General features: G+C 34.8%; 1 protein-coding gene across 1 annotated transcript in view; it reads left to right on the top strand.

Annotated features, from left to right (window-relative positions):
* Positions 1–19951, top strand: part of DNAH12 (dynein axonemal heavy chain 12) — a 65572-nt gene that overhangs the window by 10344 nt on the left and 35277 nt on the right. The window contains exons 14-35 of the mRNA XM_032194341.1: positions 469–594; positions 2622–2756; positions 3281–3474; positions 4273–4510; positions 5478–5663; positions 6021–6221; positions 7380–7574; positions 7760–7881; positions 8050–8332; positions 9621–9740; positions 9938–10094; positions 10345–10517; positions 11463–11615; positions 12021–12260; positions 13324–13569; positions 13903–14022; positions 14928–15037; positions 15841–16024; positions 17147–17287; positions 18056–18139; positions 18223–18411; positions 19132–19251. Coding sequence (XP_032050232.1) covers positions 469–594; positions 2622–2756; positions 3281–3474; positions 4273–4510; positions 5478–5663; positions 6021–6221; positions 7380–7574; positions 7760–7881; positions 8050–8332; positions 9621–9740; positions 9938–10094; positions 10345–10517; positions 11463–11615; positions 12021–12260; positions 13324–13569; positions 13903–14022; positions 14928–15037; positions 15841–16024; positions 17147–17287; positions 18056–18139; positions 18223–18411; positions 19132–19251 — 3717 coding nt within the window. The remainder of the gene's footprint in view (positions 1–468; positions 595–2621; positions 2757–3280; positions 3475–4272; positions 4511–5477; positions 5664–6020; positions 6222–7379; positions 7575–7759; positions 7882–8049; positions 8333–9620; positions 9741–9937; positions 10095–10344; positions 10518–11462; positions 11616–12020; positions 12261–13323; positions 13570–13902; positions 14023–14927; positions 15038–15840; positions 16025–17146; positions 17288–18055; positions 18140–18222; positions 18412–19131; positions 19252–19951) is intronic.

Here is a 19951-nt window from a genome sequence, read left to right as displayed (position 1 = left end):
AGCAGAATATAGACGATGATACGTTAGCACTAGTACTGCGTGTGTGCTTGGAGAACAAACCTGGAAAATTGTGTAAGGTGTATGTCAGCCAAAAACATTATTGGATAAGAACCTCTGTGCTTTGTTATACATTAGGATGATGTGCATCAGATTTTCTGGTTTGGTAATACGGCTTTAAGCATAACACATTTATGTTGCATAATGTTATAAAATGATAGCTGAAGATTTCACACTTAGATTAACCGGCCACAGAAGTTGTATTTAGAGAAAGAAGTTCATGAAGGGGGTAGGGATCTGAGTAACTTTTTACATATTTTGACTGTTAATACTCAATTTCCTGAAGTAGCTCTAAATTCTGAAAAGTCCATGAAATGTAGATTCCTATTGCATCATTGTAGATAATGTTTTCCTATCCTGTGCCTTAAACAGACCTATGATACATAAGGTTTTGTGATATCTCTATTATAGGAGTGCTGTTTGCAAATGAGTTACTTCTTAGATGTTTTTTTATTTGCTCCTGAAGACATTGCACTGAATGCAACAGTTGTTCAATGGCCAACGAAGATTAACCCTATTTTTGATGAACATGATAATGTAAGGATATTTTCTTTGTTTATGGTATATTTTCACTTGTTACATTTTTCACTTTTCTTGAGCTATTTATTTTTTCAGCAGCTAAATATATCTATACATATAACATGAACCTTACTCATTTGGAAGAGCTTAAATAATGCATTTCCAGATTTTTATATCAAAAGAGGGCTTTCTGGAGTAAAATTTAAAAATGCAGAATTTATTATAATTTTAATTTAAAAATGCAAAAAATTGGTGTTGCAACTTAAAACCTTCAAAAAGTCCTAATATTTTAATTCGTTTGTGCTCAATACTAAGTAATACATAGGAATGTAGAGAATTACTACAATGCAATTGACCGTTACTGAAAATATAACTGCCAGCCCCTAATAACATTTGTTAGTAATGAACAGTAGGAATTGTGTTACTTAGGTAGCCATCACTAATAGAAAATACATGACATCTACAGTCACAAAGAGAACATTAGATTTCTCTCCTCTCTCCTGTTTTCTTTTTTTTTTTTATCTCCTCTGGTCTATGTTTGTCTTGCTTTCTTTCTTGCTTTCTTTCTTGCTTTCTTTGTCTTCTTTCTCTCTGGCTATGATATAATAAGTCAAGTCTTTCGGTGTTCTTCTTTCTCTTTGTATTAATTGTGTAAAATTTGTCCTTGGTTTTATTAATGAATTTTAGAAATGGCATTTAACATATTTATAAAAATAACAATACCTTTTAAATATCACAATTGAGGATTTCTCTTCCACTATGCTTGATTTCCATACTACAGAATCTGTCCAAGGGTATTGAATAAGTCTCTAACTTAAAATATACCCAGACTGTGAGATTGTCTGATAACATGCAAACAAAATATTTTACAATAATGTAGCGCCCCCCCCCCAAATGAGTGGAATTAATTTTCTACTTGTACACAGAGAATTCATGACGCGTGTTCAGATTATTTTAATGAAAATGTTGGTACAGAGTGTATCTGACTTATTAATGGGAGTCCCTCAGAAGCGTATCTCTCGGTAGCTGACTATCTGGCAACTTGCATTTTGCTAGATTAAGGAAAAGTATATCTTTACATCAGGTCTTGGCTAGTCTGCAAGTTTGCATTTTATACTGTTAGTATAAGTCCATTCCTCATAGAATCCCAGTATCATAGAAGGGACCCTTAAAACTTATCTAGCCCAACCTCCCTGCTGAATGGGATCTTTCACTAGATCAGGTTGCTGAAAATCCTGTCCAAACCAACCGTGAACATTTCCAATCATTGGGTATCCACAGCTTTTCTGTGCAGCCTGTTACAGTGTCTCACCACCCTCATTGTGGAAAATTTCTTCCTTATATCCAATCTAAAACTACTCTCTTTCAGGTTAAAACTGCTGCCAATCATACTGTAATGCAGTTGAAAAGAACTGGTTCCTCGGGAGGAGTTCTGTTTGTCCTTCACAATTTTTGTGTGGCAGTACTATTCTTGTCTTAGGTGATCTCTTTTGCAGAGATTCATTTCTTGTTTGATACCTTAAAAATAACCCACTTTTGTGCATATCCCGTGCTTTAGAGTTTTCCTGTGTTCTATAATTTCTGCCTTTTATAGCAGTAGATACATGTGGGATAGCATTGGCCTTCAGCAACTGTAGATGTCTCAGTTTTTGGCAATAAAGCATTGAATCCTAATGATGAGAATCTCTTTATTCTTTGTTATAATACAACCAGTCTTTCTGGCATTAACATTTACCCTGTGCTGTAGCAATTGGAGCTTCCCTATATTTTTATGAAGGAGTCCTTTATGCAATTCTAACTGCTACGATTATTGAGGTACAGGTTCCGCATTAACATACAGAGGCTGCACACACTTAAATGGGACATACAGGAAGCAACTCCTCAAGAAATGTATTTATTTTAAGGATAATAACTTACCTGTATCATTTATTTTCTGCCTGTGCTAAATATTTAATTTAGACAGCACTATGTATGTTAATTATTGTGGGGATTTACAACCACTTCTGCATTGCTTTTTACTATAAAAACAATTGTCTGTTTTGTAGATGATTGAAGAGTCCAAACGTAAAGGAGAACAAGAATTAATACAGAAGTCTGAGAAACTGATGGTGGAATTAGAAAAGCTGACACATTCTGTAACAGAATTTGAAGAATACTCAGAACTGGACTGCATGCAACAGGTGTGACTAACATTTAGTATAAAATGGATAGAAATGTTCTGTATGTTTAAAACACAGGAATCATGGAAGAAATTTAGAATTAAGTAATAAATTCTGTTAGCAAATGTGAACTACAAAGTGTATTAACCTCTTGCCACAATGTCAAAACTCATTAAAAGCTCTATCCCCACCCCTCTGTTTTCTTGGGCTATATTGGTAATAATATCTGACTCAAATGAAGGTTTACTATAAAACTGTGCTTAAATTAGCTGATAGGTTCCTTCCTCTTGGGAGGAAGCTGCAGGCTGCCATGAGGCCTCCCTTCAGCTTGCTTTGCTTTGGGCTGAACAAACCAAACATGCCAGGAGCAGAATCCAGCATTTGTTCTTAAATTTCATACGTCTGGTGATTGCCCAGCACTCTATCAAGATCTCTCTGCAAGGCCTTTCTACCCTTGTGGGAGTCAACAGAAAGACTTACTATGTTTTGATGCTTTATTTTGATAGCTTAGTTATTTCTCAAGACATATGATTATTTGATTTCAGTATGTAGCTGACGTGAGAGCATTACAGAAACGCATACAAGAGGCAGATGAAACAGTAGCTCATATTAATAAAGAAGAGACTCTGTTCAAGTGGAAATTGAGTGACTTCCCACTCCTCAGCAACTTAAAAGTTGATATTGAACCATATCAGAAACTCTTCCAACTTATACTGAAATGGCAGCAAACACAGAAGAGGTATTTCAATATTCTATACTTGAGGGTAAATGAGGGCGAGTGGACAAAATACTCATGCTATTTTTGTTCATGTCAGATATAGAACATGGCATTTGTTTTCTTGTAAGCTTTTATCTGTTGATAGAAATCTAAGTTTAATGGTAATATAGTTTATGTATTAGGGTTATTGTTTTCAATTCAGCTAGAAAACATCTGTTGTGTTTTGGTTTGGTTTGTTTTTAAATGCAATACAATTAACTGTATTTCATATTGGATTCTAACTGTATTGGTCACACTGGTAAGTCTATAAATAAGACAAGTTCTGTGAAAGAAATGTATTGGGACAAAAAAAAAAAGGTTAGGTATGAGCCATTTTGTATGCCAGAAGAGGAAGAAGTTTAATTAGGAAGGTCACAGTCTGTATGTAATGAAAACCATACTTCAATGTCTGTCCAAAGTGCCATGTAGATGTGCTCAAATGATTATTTTGCTCTTCAGTGGCTAGATATTACCACAAAAACTGTAATATGGCTCTAAATTAAGTGAGATTTCTTACCAGTTCTTGTATTCTTTCAATAAGACCAGAAAGTATTAATATTTTCTGAGGGCAGGACAGAAATACACAGAAGAGCATGATCAAGCCACCCTTAATAGTGCATTAGAATTTTGTGTAAAATGATGGTAACTGGAAACAAGAGCTTTACTCTCATGTAAATAACTATTAAATTAATCTTACTCATTCGTGTTGCAAAACAAAGTGTTAAATGTTTGTGGAGTACATTTGCTATTCTGTTTTTTAACTTCGTTTTTTTTTCTCAGATGGATGGATGGTGCCTTTTTGGAACTAAATGGGGAAGTCATGGAGGCTGAGATTGATGATTTTTCTCGAGAGATATACAAAATGTCAAAACTCTTCCAAGAAAAACAGAAGAAAATTCAGCAGGAGTTGAAAAAGACACAACACAGAACTGTAGAAGAGAAGAAAGGGGAAGAAATAAAGGCAAATCCAACTCTTACAATGTGTTCTTCAGTTCTTGAGCAGATTAAAGGCTTTAAGGTAAAAATAAAATGGCGAGGGTTATTAATATTTAATGCTAAGGGAAAAATCCTAAATTAAGTATGGTTGCTGCAGTGTCAGAGTTTTCCTCTTTAAGTTAGGATATTGATGTTTGATACAAGTAAAACCCATTTGGAACTACTAACTTTCCTAGTGAGTTGAATGGTGCACCAGGGCCAAATTTTTTCTGACCTCACGCAAATGTTCAGAGATGCAGGAGGGCAAAGCCTTTCCTCTTCCATTCTGTCCAGCAGGGCTTCAAAAGGAAGGCCAGATAGCAGAAAGCTACTGCTTGTTTGAGTAATAGTTATGGTTATGCATTTTTTTTTAAGAATGTCTGTTGAACTTGCATTGATTAGACCCTATGTGTGAACTAGTATACAAGGATTTGCTCTTTTGCTGCTCTGTGTTTGTGGACATCTAGATCTAGTCACAGGAAACTAAAGAAAAATGCTTGAACCTAAGCACCCTGAAGTATCCTCTGGAAATTATTTCTTCTTCCTATTGCGATAGAGAGAGGCAGAGCTCTGAATCACCATGCCTACATTGTACTGTCCCATTTATTTTAATAGGATTATAGATTTTTTAGCAGTTTTAGGGATGTGGACAGTTAAAGAGTGAATGCATACAGGAGAAAAGTGCTTTGAGGATTCAGGGAAACAGTTAAGAATGTAGTTAAGAATTTTGACCTGGGACCATATTAAGTAGAAGTCTGATTTAACACAACATAGTTGAAATTGTGTTCCTTTTCACTTTCTTGCCAAGACCTTTGCTTCATAGCATTATATTTCTTCTTCAGTAATTTACTGCAATTATTTAGGAATGGAATGGATTTGTCTGCACTTTTCAGAAAAGATTTTAATGTCATCAGCTACTGCAACAATTTTAAATGCAAAACAAGGATGAGAAAAAAAGTTGAGAAATAATACACATTGCAATTTTTATGTTATGTTTTTTCCTCAACTAGGAGAACATTCCCACCGTGAATGTCTTTTGTAACCCTGGCATGCGAACTCGGCATTGGCAGCAGATGTCAAATATAGTAGGATATGATTTAACACCAGACTCTGGGACTACCCTGAGAAAAGTTTTAAAGCAGAATCTAGGCCCTTATTTGGAAGAATTTGAAGCTATAAGTGTGGGTGCGAGTAAGGTAAGCATGGAGATTAGATAGTGACAAATATAATGTCATGTCACTTTGTGCTGGCTTTTATGACCTGCTAGACTTTTTGCCTTTGCCCTTATACAAAAGAAATTTGGTGAAACTTTGGCCCATTAAAAGATAACCGTGAGTGTGTAAACATTTGTCTTTCATGTTACGTCCTTTGTATTTTATGAGGGTATTGCTTTCTATGCACTAGAAAATGAATTACTAAGAAAAACATTAAAAATAACTTATGCTGTTAGATAAAAATAGTTTATTCAGCTCAGTAAGTTTATGTACTGAATTAATCAACCTGAAAAAAATAATAAAGTAAGTAGAATAAATTATTTTCTTTTCATATGGTAGGAATTTTCCTTAGAAAAAGCAATGCATGCCATGATGGAAACCTGGGATTCGATTTCCTTCAATACGACTGTGTATCGTGAAACTGGTGTTCATATTCTGTCTGCAGTGGATGAGATTCAAGCCATTCTCGATGATCAGATTGTGAAAACTCAGACAATGAGGGGATCGCCTTTCATTAAACCATTTGACAAAGAAATCAGAGTATGATGAGAAAAACATACTTTTTTTTTTTCCATTTTGATTTGCATAATAACTGTAATGCAAGAGTAAGCCAACAGTATTACAACATTATTATTTGATGTTAGTGAAATGCATTATTGTTTCTTCAGCAAGATTCTCTGGAGTTCATTTAAGTCCTTCCTACATTATTTCTCAGTGTTGCAGTTCCCTCTACATCTCAAGTTTTGTTTCCTCTCTCTTTTGCCATTCAGATACAAGTGCAACCAAAAAAAACTTTGTTTCACAGGCTTTGAAAATTGCTCTTTCATTTATGGTTTTTAACTTTGCTTCTTAATATCTTCAAAGTAAGATTTCGTTATTGTTCAAATAATCCACATTTAGTGATGTAGTCCTTGAGTTTTGGAATCAAATTTTGAACTATAGTGTTTACTTTTGGGCAGGGAAACTTTTGGAGGGCTGGGAGAATTTATTCATTTATTTTTTTTAATCAGGCCTCAGAACAATGATTTGTTCAATTTACAGCTGCTTGTCTATTTGCAGAGATAGAGTACTTTTTGTGGTGCTGATGCTATGTCTGCTGTCAGGAGAGAAGCTCATCAATTTGCTTTGCAGTTACCCTCTCTAATTCCTTCTATTTATTTAGAAATAGGTGATTCAGGCAGGCCCAGTTAACATGTAATAATCCCGTAAAAGGTACTTATCCTTTACAGACAGCCTCTTCCAGAGCCATCTGCTATTGTCTACTTTTGAGACAGGATACTAGTCTGGCTGGATTGGTCCTCTGATCTAGTGGTCTCTCTGGTATTCTTGTGTCCCTGCTATAATTCAGCTGCAAAGCAAGAGCTCCTTGCTGTGGGAGATGGAACAGCATTTGTCACTGGTAACCTGCAGGGTGTTACTGAACCATTAAGTTATCAAAAGCTTGTAACGCTAAAGTGATAACTGCATTTTGGGAAATTCATTTCCAGATACATTAAATTTCTGAACTCCTTTGGCCATCAGTATAAGTCAAAGAACCTAAATACACCTAAATATTGTTCCATTATTTTGCAGACCGCTAGACACTTTTTGTTTTATTTTCTTCTTGTGAACTATCAGTGTCCTCTTTTCCTCTAATTATTCTCTTTAATACTATTTGTGTGGAAATATCCATGTAACATTCTTTAAATATTTATTAAGGAATGGGAAAATCGCCTAATTCAAATTCAGGAGATAATTGATGAATGGCTGAAAGTGCAAGCACAATGGCTTTATTTGGAACCCATTTTTTCTTCTGAGGATATCATGCAACAGATGCCAGAAGAGGGGCGTCTATTTCAGACTGTTGATAAACAGTGGAAGGATATTATGAAATATTGTGCCAAAGACCCAAAGGTAAGGAAGAAAGACTGTATTAAAAAGAAACAGCAGTATTTCTGTTTATAGAATATACAGTGATCAGCTACATTAGCTGCCTAGGCTTTCTAGGAATAAAACAATGTTGTACGTTAGTTGAGTAATTTTTGCTGTGCAAAGTATCTTATTTATAACTTATAGTTTGCATGTGTTTGTTATTACAGGTTCTTGTTGCTACTTCCTTGCTAGGGTTGTTGGAGAAGCTTCAGAACTGTAATGAGCTTCTTGACAAAATCATGAAAGGGCTTAATGCATACCTTGAGAAAAAGCGTCTCTTCTTTCCTCGGTATGATGTGTTTAGGCTATTTCAAAAACAAAAGTCCTGAACATTTATATTGTTGTTCAGTAAGGTCAGCCTTTAAAGCAGCTTGATAGTTCAGTTAGCTTCCTTTCGTTCTTTTCCTTTTTAAAAAAAAACACTTTTTTTTTCTTCATGTTCTCAATCTTTTTCTAGCTTCTTTTTCTTGTCTAATGATGAAATGTTGGAGATCCTATCAGAGACTAAAGATCCTCTCCGAGTTCAGCCTCACTTGAAGAAGTGTTTTGAAGGCATTGCTAAACTACATTTCCTTCCCAATCTGGATATTAAAGCAATGTATAGTTCCGAAGGAGAATGTGTTGAACTGATTTCAAAGATTTCTACTACTGAAGCTCGAGGTGCAGTGGAGAAGTGGTTAATTCAAGTAGAAGATATTATGCTGAAGAGTGTACATGATGTTATTGCTAAGTCAAGAATGGTATGGATTTTGCAGTATGTTTTTATGTTTTTTGTAATAATTTAATAACAGTGGCACAAAGAGAAATAGACCTTTATTTTAAGGATGTCTCTTGGCTTCCTAAAATTCTTACTGATCACAAGTGTTCATATAGATGAAGTTATGGCACCAGGAACAAGTTAACGTGACTTGCATTTATAGTGAGTTAAGTAAGAGTTTACTTTGGATAAGAATTAAGTTGTTTTCCTGTAACAGTGGATTTAATCTTTTTTTTTTTTTTTTTTTTTTTTTTTTTAAGATTCACAGCAATATGGTGTTTCTAGGATATATAATTTGAAGTAAATGAATTATTTAGCATTTTTTATTTAACTAGTAGTTAGAAATCAATTAAACATTTACAATATGCTTGCTCCCTCCTAAAGGAAAATAATTTACCAGAATATTTACATATTATGGAAAGATAAGTACATGAATCTTTAAAAATTAATTGATAACAAATTGCAGATCTAAGGGGAAGATAATTTGGACTTGGAAAAAAGGAAAAGAATGTTTTCAGCAAAGAATGTTAATAGGATCATAATATATGCTTCTGTATTAGATCACAAAAACAGAATGGTTTGATTTGGATGAGACCTTAAAGATCATCTAGTCCCAAGACTCCTGCTGTCAGCAGGGACACCTCCCACCAAACCAGGTTGCCCAAAGTCCCATCCAACCTGGCCTTGAACAATTCCAGAGGTTGGGCATCCACAACTTTCCTGGGAAGTCTGTTCCTGCACCTCATGACCCCCACAGTAAAGCATTATTTCCTTATATTTAATCTAAATCTACAGTCATTTACTTTAAAGCCATTACCCCTTGTCTGTTGTTATACTCCCTGCTGAAGAGTCCCTCTTCAGCTTTCTTGTAGGCCCACCTTTAAGTACTGGTAGGCCACTAAGGTCTCCCTGGAGCCTTCATTTCTCCAAGCTGAACAACACCAACTCCATCAGCCTCCATCATAGAAGAGGAGCTCCAGCCATCTGATCATCCTTGTGGCCCTCCTCTGGACTCACCCTAACAGGTCCACATCCTTCCTGTGCTGGGGGCTCCAAAACTGAATGCAGGGCTCCAAGTGGGGTCTCATGAGAGTAGAGCAGAGGGGGAGAATGACCTCCTTCAGCCCGCTAGCTGCACTTCTTTTTATGCAGCTGGCTTTCTGGGCTGCAGGTGCACATTGCTGGCTCTTGTTGAGCTTTTCATCCAGCAATACCCCACTATTTAAGTATGCACTGACACTGTATTTGTACACTGTATTTATCTCTTTCAGGCATATCTAGAGACTGAGAGAAAAAGCTGGGTTCTGGAGTGGCCTGGACAAGTAGTTTTGTGTGTGTCTCAAATGTTCTGGACAAGTGAGGTACATGAAGTTCTTTGCAATGGACCAGAGGTACTATGTAATGCATATTTTATTTTATTTTATTTTTAAATTTTTATTCATTTTTCATTTCAGCTGATGTATTTTGCCTAGTCAAATCTTCTCTTTCTACAATCAAAATAAAATTTGATAAAATGTCAGCATATGAGTTTGATATGCATGAATATCTGTCATATACTCAGTTTCATAATGACCTTTTTTTTTCCCAGGAGTTAAAGGATTACTATAATACACTTCAGCTTCAACTAAATGATATCGTAGAGCTGGTAAGAGGAAAACTTTCAAAGCAAACAAGGACTACTCTGGGTGCCTTGGTTACTATTGATGTTCATGCTAGAGATGTCGTCATGGAAATGATTCAAAGCGGTACTTCTCTTTTAAAAATATTTTTCTTTCTGTGTCTCTTTAATTTCATTATGCTGAGATAATTAAAAAATGCTAACCAGTCTGATTTTGCTGCATAAAACACAACAGTTTTAAGACATGAGCATCAAATGTATGCGAGTATTTGGACGCGAGCATAAACAGTAATAATTTCAAAGTCGTTTTAAATTTAAATCTAATAGAAAATCCAGTTACCTAAAACTTCTCTTACTTTTAATTATGTATTTATCAGGTGTACAGAGTGAAACAGACTTTCAGTGGCTTGCACAACTACGGTATTACTGGGAGTCTGAGAACGTTCGTGTCTGCATCGTTAATTGCAATGTAAAATATGCTTATGAATACCTTGGAAACTCACCACGCCTTGTCATTACTCCTCTAACAGACAGGTGTTATCGCACCTTGGTATGATCTCAACAATAAGTGGTAATAAATACCATATTTACTGTAGTATGTTATTTTTTGAATTGTTCATTATAACCATAGTTTTAGGGCTCTCAGTTGTTCTGAGACTATTTCTGTAAAAGATAATTTTCAAAGATCATAATTTCTATAGATTATTGAAAACAAAATTGAGCTACAGTAGCAAATCTGGACAGCCCATCAACATGACTTAAATTTTAGTGAATGTAGTGGGTTTACGTTTGTTTCGTTGTGAATATGATTTTTAAAATATATACAGAAAAACTTCCCTGTTTAGGTTTTGTCACTTTCTAGGTTACAAGAACACAAAATCCATTTCTGATGCCCTGTAGTTGTTAAATGAAATGGCGAAGGAACCACTTCTGATCATAGCTTTCCTAAGAGTAGTAGGAGTTTAGCAACTTTTTAGTCTCCCTGCTCCTGTTAGAGGTGTTTACTGTTTTATCATCAACTAACCTTACAATGGAAAATTACCATGCATACCAAAATGATATACTGTGAGGAGTGCAAATGCAACAAAGAGGGACAGTGTAGGAAAGAAAAAGAAAATATGAAAAAGTATATTAAAGTAGAAGTGGAGGTAGAAAAGAGTAAACTAATTGCTTCAAGTCTGGTGTGAAAGAAGTATCTAAACAAGATGTATCTAAACTGGATTCTATAAAGTTCGAGTAACTAATCATGGTCATGATCATAATGTATAAAACTAAATTATCTTTTAGGGAAAATTTATTTCTCTTGTCTCTATTTCTAAGCCATTAGTAAATTTCAGGTTATTTTTAAATTTGCATAATATATAAATGTACTTTTTCTTTTAGTTTCATACAGTCATTTTATTTATCTAATACAATTTAAAGTAACACTTTCATTCAGAATAATTTCATATGAATGAAGTACTAATAATTTCCATAAACTGTGTCTGTTCCTTAGATTGGAGCTTTTTATTTAAACCTTGGTGGGGCCCCAGAGGGTCCAGCAGGAACAGGTAAAACAGAGACCACCAAAGATTTAGCTAAAGCTTTGGCTGTGCAGTGTGTTGTCTTCAACTGTTCTGATGGCCTCGATTACCTGGCAATGGGAAAGGTAAATAGAATTAAATGTTAGGCTTTGTATTTTATTTATTAGGATGAAAAACTGTAGGGTGCCCACTTAGCAGCCACACTTGAATAAATTAGTGTCACTTGTGGTTTGCTACCCTTGGACACAATAAAATGCTCCCTACATATGTTAAACTTTCTATGCATCATGAAATCCTGTAAGTCACTAATTAAAAGAAACAAGAGTTCACCAGATAAGAATCTTGTGATTTAGCTTTCTTTAAAACAAAGACTTTGTCATTATATCATTGACCTTTGCTCTAAACAGGCTTAGATATTATCAGAATTGTATCTTTCATATAATTAAACTTCCAACATGATACTCTTAGTTTCTTTTGAATCCTTGAAAATTGTGTTAGAGATATTATTGCTGTCTTTCTTAATTTTACAGTTTTTCAAGGGATTGGCTTCGTCAGGTGCATGGGCGTGTTTTGATGAATTCAATCGCATTGAACTGGAAGTATTGTCTGTTGTGGCACAGCAGATCCTTTGCATCCAGAGAGCCATACAGATAAAGCTAGAAACATTTGTTTTTGAAGGAACTGAACTGAAGCTTAACCCCAACTGTTTTGTAGCTATCACTATGAACCCAGGTTATGCAGGACGTTCTGAACTTCCAGATAATCTGAAGGTAAAATTGTAAAATACATGCCTTTGCTTAAAAAAATATTTTTAAAATAGTAATAAAAATACATATTTCTGGTATTATTTCAGGTTTACTTCATATTTTACCACATACTTGTTTTGTGATTTACACATACCAAATCTCTTTTTTCCTAACTACTTTTGTTATTTCTGAAAGACTTTAAACTTTTTTTTTTTTTTCCTCTTGTGTCTATTTCTGTTTTTAATGCTTATTTTTCCAGGCCGAAGACTTCAATACCATAACAAGTAAACTGGCAAGTGTCAGACTGTTATTATATTGTATTATTTGGATGATAACTTTTTTAGGATGGAAGGATATGTTGGAAGAATGCTTTAAGAAAGTATTTTTACATAACATTTATTGTAGGCTTGTTTAAAAGAAGTTCTGGTGAACTACACTTCATACATATAATGAGTTTGCTTAGATTACATGATTAAATAAAATCTAAGGGATTATTGTTGTGACTAGATGAGCTGTTTCATTAAGGAGGTTTGGCTTTAACAAAGTAATTAGGAGCCTTTTGGAAGCAGTGCTACAGTGTGCTGTTCCTTAACACTCAGGGTAGGGCAGAGTATGTGCTACACTATACGTGTCAATTTAAAGCAGACTTAATATGGTATGAAAATATGTCAAGCACTGATTACCTCAGGAAAGGAAGTGCATTCTCTCATGCTATCTACATCACTTACTGCTGTGTTGGATGCCATAAGTGGCAAACTGCACTCCTGGGGCAGTGTTGTGGGGAAATAGCTGCAGAGTGTTTTTTCTGCATTGAAGTGTACATGGAGATGGATCTTGATGGTGTTGTGTTTACATTAGCTTCATAGCAAGTCATAAACTCTCTCTGCATAAATTAGCACTTTTTCTATTTGATTGACTCCCAGTGTTCCGTACACTACTGCTTTCCAGTGTGACTGTGTCAATGATCCACAGCTTATCTACATAATCATATTAAACAGTACTTCAGTAGAAAGTGGAAATGTTGTGGTGGGATGATCCATTACCCACAAAAATGATCTAAAGATATTTCTTTGGGTATGTGTTTCAGGTTCTTTTCCGAACAGTAGCCATGATGGTTCCTAACTATGCTCTGATAGCAGAAATTTCTCTCTATTCATACGGATTTCTGAATGCAAAGTCATTGTCAGTGAAGATAGTAATGACCTACAGGCTTTGCTCAGAACAGCTTTCCTCTCAGTATCACTATGACTATGGTATGCGAGCAGTTAAAGCTGTTTTGGTGGCTGCTGGGAATCTAAAATTGAAATTTCCAGAGGAAGATGAAGATGTATTGGTGAGTTCAAGGAATAATTCATAAGGAAATTTTACTGGTGCGTGCAGTTCTGAGTTCTGAGGGTATTTCCACCACATCTTCACTGTCACATCACTGCTCCACTTTATTTATCTTCCCTATTTGTGAAAAAAAGATTGTCTTTTTTTTTTTATTAACATCTGTTAAGTACATGCTGCACTTTCCAGTGCTCTTCTGCTGATTGCACAATTGTGTTTAACTGCTTATCAAAGGCACCATATAATTAATAATCTTTGTTACATATTGTTTTAATATCTGAACAGTTTATTCTTTGTTTCTAATGAGAAAAATAAACTGTGTAATTGTTTTTTCTAGCTTCTTAGATCAATTAAGGATGTGAACGAGCCCAAATTTTTGTCATGTGATATACCCCTTTTCATGGGTATAACTAGTGATCTATTTCCTGGAATCAAACTTCCTGATGCAGACTACAATGTAAGTATACTTGTAACCTTTTGTTAGTAAAAATTATCAGTTTTGCTTGTTTATCTTGTAACCAAGTGTAATTGATACAGTAATTTGTGAGTTGTTGTGAGATACAGAAAATTGTGAATGTTTGCAATGAAACTTTGTATCACAAAAAATTCTTGGATCTGTTGTAAATTTAATTCACATCTGAGTTCCCTTACATCCAGAAGGGCTGTGTAAGGCATCTTACAAATCAGAAACTGATCTGCAAATGTACCGGATTTCAGAGTCTCTGGCTGATTTCCATCCTAATTTTGGATGTAATTGATCCTAATTGTTGGATATATTTCAGTGAGATTAAGCTTTGTGCTTGCATTTTCTTTTTGCTTATAACAATAAATAAAGCACAGTTCCTTTGTAGGAGGATCATTGGGAAGAAGATGAAGATGGTGGAAAAAACAGAATGGATTCACTTTTAAAAATTTTCCAGTAAACACTAGACTCCTGTCAAAAATGTAGTATACTGATGCACAGGGTTGGTTTGCTGCTGCTGATATGCCTTTCCTGCAGGACAAAATTTGTAGTTAACTCCTGTTCTAGCATAGGAAGTATGGAAGTGATTTTTTTTTTTTCTTCAGGGATGTTTGTTCTATTCTGGTTAATTAATATCTGAAACACTACTAATGTGAAAACCTTGACAATGATCCTAATTGTTCTACTGTAGTCCAGGAGATGAATTTACTTGATAGGGTGCAATGAATATTTACTTGTAATTTTACTAACGAATAAAATTAATAAATATGCTTAATCTGGAATACATTTATAATTAGTAAACACAAGAACAGGGTTTTAATAGTGGGGGGGGAGGGGAAGGAAGGAAAAGTAAAGAAAAACTTGTAGTAAATGATAAGACTGATTTGTTTTGATTTTAGGATTTTCTGGAATGTGCAAAAGAATGTTGTATTCAACATAATGTCCAACCTGTAAAAGCTTTCATAGAGAAAATGATACAGACGTATGAAATGATGATTGTTAGACATGGGTAAGGTTCCCATTACTGTTTCACAAGCTATATTTGTCATCATTTGGGTTTATACCATGGTTATCTATATCACATATAAAAGGTTTTAATGGTGGCAAAATGTTTGTGTTGAAATATTTGGTTAACCAATACTACTTTAACGTGTACCGAAATTCTCATGAATCTAGTGTCCAGATTTTGGCCTGGATAGAGCTAATTTTCTTAATAGTGGCTGGCACGGTGCTGTGTTTTGGATTTAGCATGAGAATAATGCTGGTAACACACCGATGTTACAGTTGTTGCAGAGCAGTGCTTATACTGAGTCAAGGACTTTGCAGCTTCTCATACCACCTGCTAGTGGGCAGGCCTGGGGTGCTCAAGGAGCTGGGAGGGGACAGAACCAGGGCAGCTGGCCCAGCCTGGCCAAAGGGATATTCCATGCCATGTGGCATTGTGTTAAGCAATGGAACTGGGGGGACTTGGCCAGGGGGGCTGCCGTTGCTCGGAGATTGACTGGCCATCAGTCAGTTGTAATGAGCAATGGTGTTGTGTGTTAGTAATCAGATCTCTGCCATTCTGTTCCTAGGGGTATGTGTGTGCGTGTTGTAAAAATCAGGCAGATACACAATATAGGCTTGCAAGTTCATGTATGATTTTGAATGCAACACATTTAAAAAGTTATTTTCTAGATATGTGGGACAGATCTACCAAAATATTTAAGCATATGGATGATGATGTTGGCCTTCATGTGGTCTGTAAAAGTAAAAATTGCAAGATATCTATTAACAGCTTTTTTTTTTTTTTTTCTTTCTTCCATCTAACAGCTTTATGCTAGTAGGGGAACCATTTTCTGGGAAGACCAAAGTTCTACATGTGTTGGCGGATACACTGTCTCTGATGAATGTGCGTGGTTATGGTGAAGAAGAAAGAGTAATTTTTAGGACTGTGAATCCAAAATCAATCACTATGGGTCAGCTTTTTGGGCAGTTTGATTTGGTATCTCATGAGGTAATGCATGTTTTTTAAATAGTGTGTATTAATTGCCTGTCTTTATCTGTTTCATCCTGTCACATGCTGTGGCTTTCATGGGGCTTGTATGAATTTACTTTTTTTAACTGCATTTTAACTTTAGGTTAACTCATGATGTTATTGCACAGCTGTTTTCAGGTCAGGAAAGGCATCTACTTCTGTCTTTTAAGTCCCACTTCCAGACAGTGTTTCTTCATTCTCTGGAATCCAGTGTTTGTAGGGCTGTACTGTTAATAACATTACTGGTTCATTGGTTTTAAGAATCAACAAGCAGATATAACAGTATGTGTTTTTTTTTTTTTGTTTTTTTTTTTTTGTTTTTTTTTTTAAACCCCATATATGTGAGACCTCCTTGATTCTTGATAGTAAACAGTTGAATTTGTGGTTTTATCACTTTAAACGCACATGAGAATACAATTTTAATTACTGTTGTTCTAACTCAGATGGCTGGTTTCAAATTAATGTTGAAAATGCAGCAGTAAGTGTGTATGTAGTTACATAGGTTTAAATATGCAAAATAAGCAATGCCATTCTGAGAGGCGTTGTCCTAATATAGCTCTATCCATGCTAGGGAGACATACCAAACTTAACTGGATTAATTTCTCTGTCAGTTCTGATCTAGTATAATCAAAGAAGTGCCAAAACAATCTGGAAAAACTTATAAACTCATCAGTTCCCCACTGTAAAACTTAGGTTTGGAGAAGAAAAAATATAGAAGAGTGAATATGAAATACTGAAATTTAGGATGAGTCTGGGAAGAAGATGATGCAAGCCAGAAAAAAAGTACTTCTAACTTTCTGTGAAATGAATTCACTGTCTTCTGTTTTAACAAAAAGTATTTTTAAAGGCAAAAGATCACTGTTTTTAAATTTGCTGATGTTGTGTGCCCCTTTGTGAAACTGTAAAGCTATATTCTGCTCTCCACAGAGCAAGAAAATTGTTAAAGAGAAGAAAAATGAAAAGGAATAGCTTACTTTTTTTTTTTCAGTTCAATATGAACAGTCTTTGGCAAATACTTACTAATAGGATTACTGGTAGTTTAATTTGAAATATCTATACTATTGTCTTTTTACCTTTCATTCCTACATTCTCCCCTTCTAGTGGACAGATGGTATAGTTGCTAATACTTTCAGAGAATTTGCATTATCTGAGACTCCTGAACGCAAATGGGTTATCTTTGATGGCCCAATTGATACTCTGTGGATAGAAAGCATGAACACGGTTCTGGATGACAACAAAAAGGTATCAGTGCAAATAAATGCCTAAATGATATATGACATTTTGAAACTATTCTTCTACATATAAAAACGCAAAAGGGAACAGGAAAACTTGGCATTTCAAATACAAGGTGGCTTTGAGAATAAGTTGTTAAGTCTTCTGTTTGTTTTTTGTTGTTTTATTTTGGAATCATAATCATAGTATCATCCCCTAAGACGTTTAATGTATAGTATTCCCTTAATATCAGATGTTTGTAATGAAAATGAATAATTCAATTTTAAATTAAAAAAAAAATACAATCAATATAAAGTCCACAATTTCAAGTTGTCACTAATTAAGTTTCTGCAATTCCAACTGAAGACAAAAAAGGTTGCACTTTCAATATTAAATTCTGAAGTTAAATTTGTAACCATACAACTTCTGAAAATGGGCCTTAAGAATTTGAATGTGTATATAAAAAATACAGACGACATTTTGAGTTTAAATTTTGGATAATTTGTGAAAATACTCGATTTGAACTATTGTCATATACAGGGTTGATAGTTATTGGTAATGAACCTACTGGTAGGATGATGTGGAGTACTATGATGTAAGTGAAGAATTTAGGTAATGCTTATAAACTACTGTTTTTTTGCTCCAAATTATTAAACATTTTATGTGGTTGGCATTGCTTCTGATTAAAGTGGGATTTGCTAATCTTCACGTATACATCCAGTGTAATAGGAAGGGTAATTGACAACTGCATGTTTTCTTTTTTTGTAATCTTACTTGTGAATTTTTTCTTAATTGAAGCTTTGTTTGATGAGTGGAGAAATCATCCAAATGTCCCTTCAGATGAGTCTAATTTTTGAAACAATGGACCTTTCCCAGGCATCTGTAAGTTCTGTATTTAATGGAAATATAAAACTAAGTTAAATAAATTAAATATATAATAAAGGAAGTTTACCATTCTTCCCTAGCCTGCTACAGTCAGTCGCTGTGGCATGATTTATTTGGAGCCTTCACAACTAGGCTGGACACCACTTGTTACCTCTTGGTTAAGTAAACTGCCTGAACCTCTTAACCTAAAGGTACATCAAGATCTTCTGCAGGGACTTTTTGATTGGTTAATACCACCAGCATTACAGCTCCGTCAGAAACAGTGCAAGGTATTGTTTGTGATTTTTTCCTGCAGTAGTTAGGTGTCCACTTGCATTCTTGTTACTTGGGTAGTGAGAGCTGTTGTCTCTTGATGAGGATAATTACCATGTCTATGCAGCAGCCACCCATTATTTTGGGAAGTGCAACTGTTGTATCCGGTGTGAAAAGCTGGAAAGAGAACATTAGGTAAGATGTGTTGTAAGTTCATCATAGTTTCTACCTTGTTCTTTTCAAAAGTTAATCATTCAAAGTATTGAGTGGAAAGTCACCCTTTTTTGCATTTTTGGTGGTGCTTTTCTGTGTTTTTGTTTGTTTATTTGTTTGTTGTTTTTTCCTCTAAAGATGTTGTTTTGAATAGAGAAAGCACTTTTTTAAGTTTTAGGGAAATGTACATGTTTGGTTTTTTTTCAAACTATGTGTTTTTTAGTGCATGCTTTTTAGTGCATGGGCTTTTGCTTGTTCATTGTTGTAGTTGTTTCTGTGTGTTTTTATTTTAAGATGTAAGAATTGGAGGTCCCATGGTAGCCGTGAACATGGTTAACAACCTATATGTTGACATTTCAAGGCTAGCAAGAAGTAAATGATCTTTTGAATGAAAATCAGTGAAAATCTTGCCTCTGAGTATTTGTTCTGAATTAGCTAATTGTTTAATTACTTTAATATTTTGACTCCAAAATGTACGCTAACTTAACTCAAAGTATAATTACCCCTCCTTTTGTATCTCTTAGGAACTGGTACCTACAAGCAATAGCAATACTGTAGTAGCTCTTACACGGCTTTTTGAAATGTTGATCTGTCAACCTGTACAAGAAGATCCCACCAACAAAAACATCCATGTGTGGATTATGGTTGGTTTTGTGTGTTGTTTTTGTTTTGTTTTGTTTGTTTGTTTTTTAATCATGCTGTAAAATTTGTATATATCTGTTTCTGCATATGCCTGTTTTCAAAACTAATTGGACTAACACAAACAACTTAGTTTAGGAGTAAAAGATACGAGAAACAATTTTGCTTCTTTGTTGTTCCCTTTCCACAAACTTTGGGAGTGCCCAGATGTGACAGCAGCATTACAAGTAACAGATGTGATTAGATATTTTACTGCTTTTCCAGTTATCTGGGATAACTACTGTTATAGATTGACTTGTTTGAGCAAAATTTCCTCAGGACAAGTTTTCTCTAGAAGTTATAGTAGGTGGGCCCTCTATCTAACCTTGTTTGGTGGTTCTTAAGATAGATGGGGGGGGGGGGAAAAACAAACAAACAAAAAACAGAATGTAGGAGCCTGTATTTAAAATTGAATTTGAAAATTCCTAGATCCTAGTTTGCAATTAGAGAATTCATGAGACCACAAATGAGTTATTCTTATCCTCTTCTATGTGACATAATAATTTACTCCTTGGCCTCTATTTTTTTTTTTCAAGTCTTTTTTAGTTTGCTCTGTCATTACTCAGATTTCTAGATCTCTTTAGACCAAGTGTATTCAAGGGCAACCTGTAACACCTTTATTCTTAATTACGTTTCAGAATTATGTTTGTTAATGAGACTGTACAG

The sequence above is a fragment of the Aythya fuligula genome, chromosome 10 (genome assembly GCF_009819795.1).
Source record: "Aythya fuligula isolate bAytFul2 chromosome 10, bAytFul2.pri, whole genome shotgun sequence".
Lineage (NCBI taxonomy): Eukaryota > Metazoa > Chordata > Aves > Anseriformes > Anatidae > Aythya > Aythya fuligula.
This window is presented reverse-complemented; position numbering and strand designations above follow the sequence as displayed.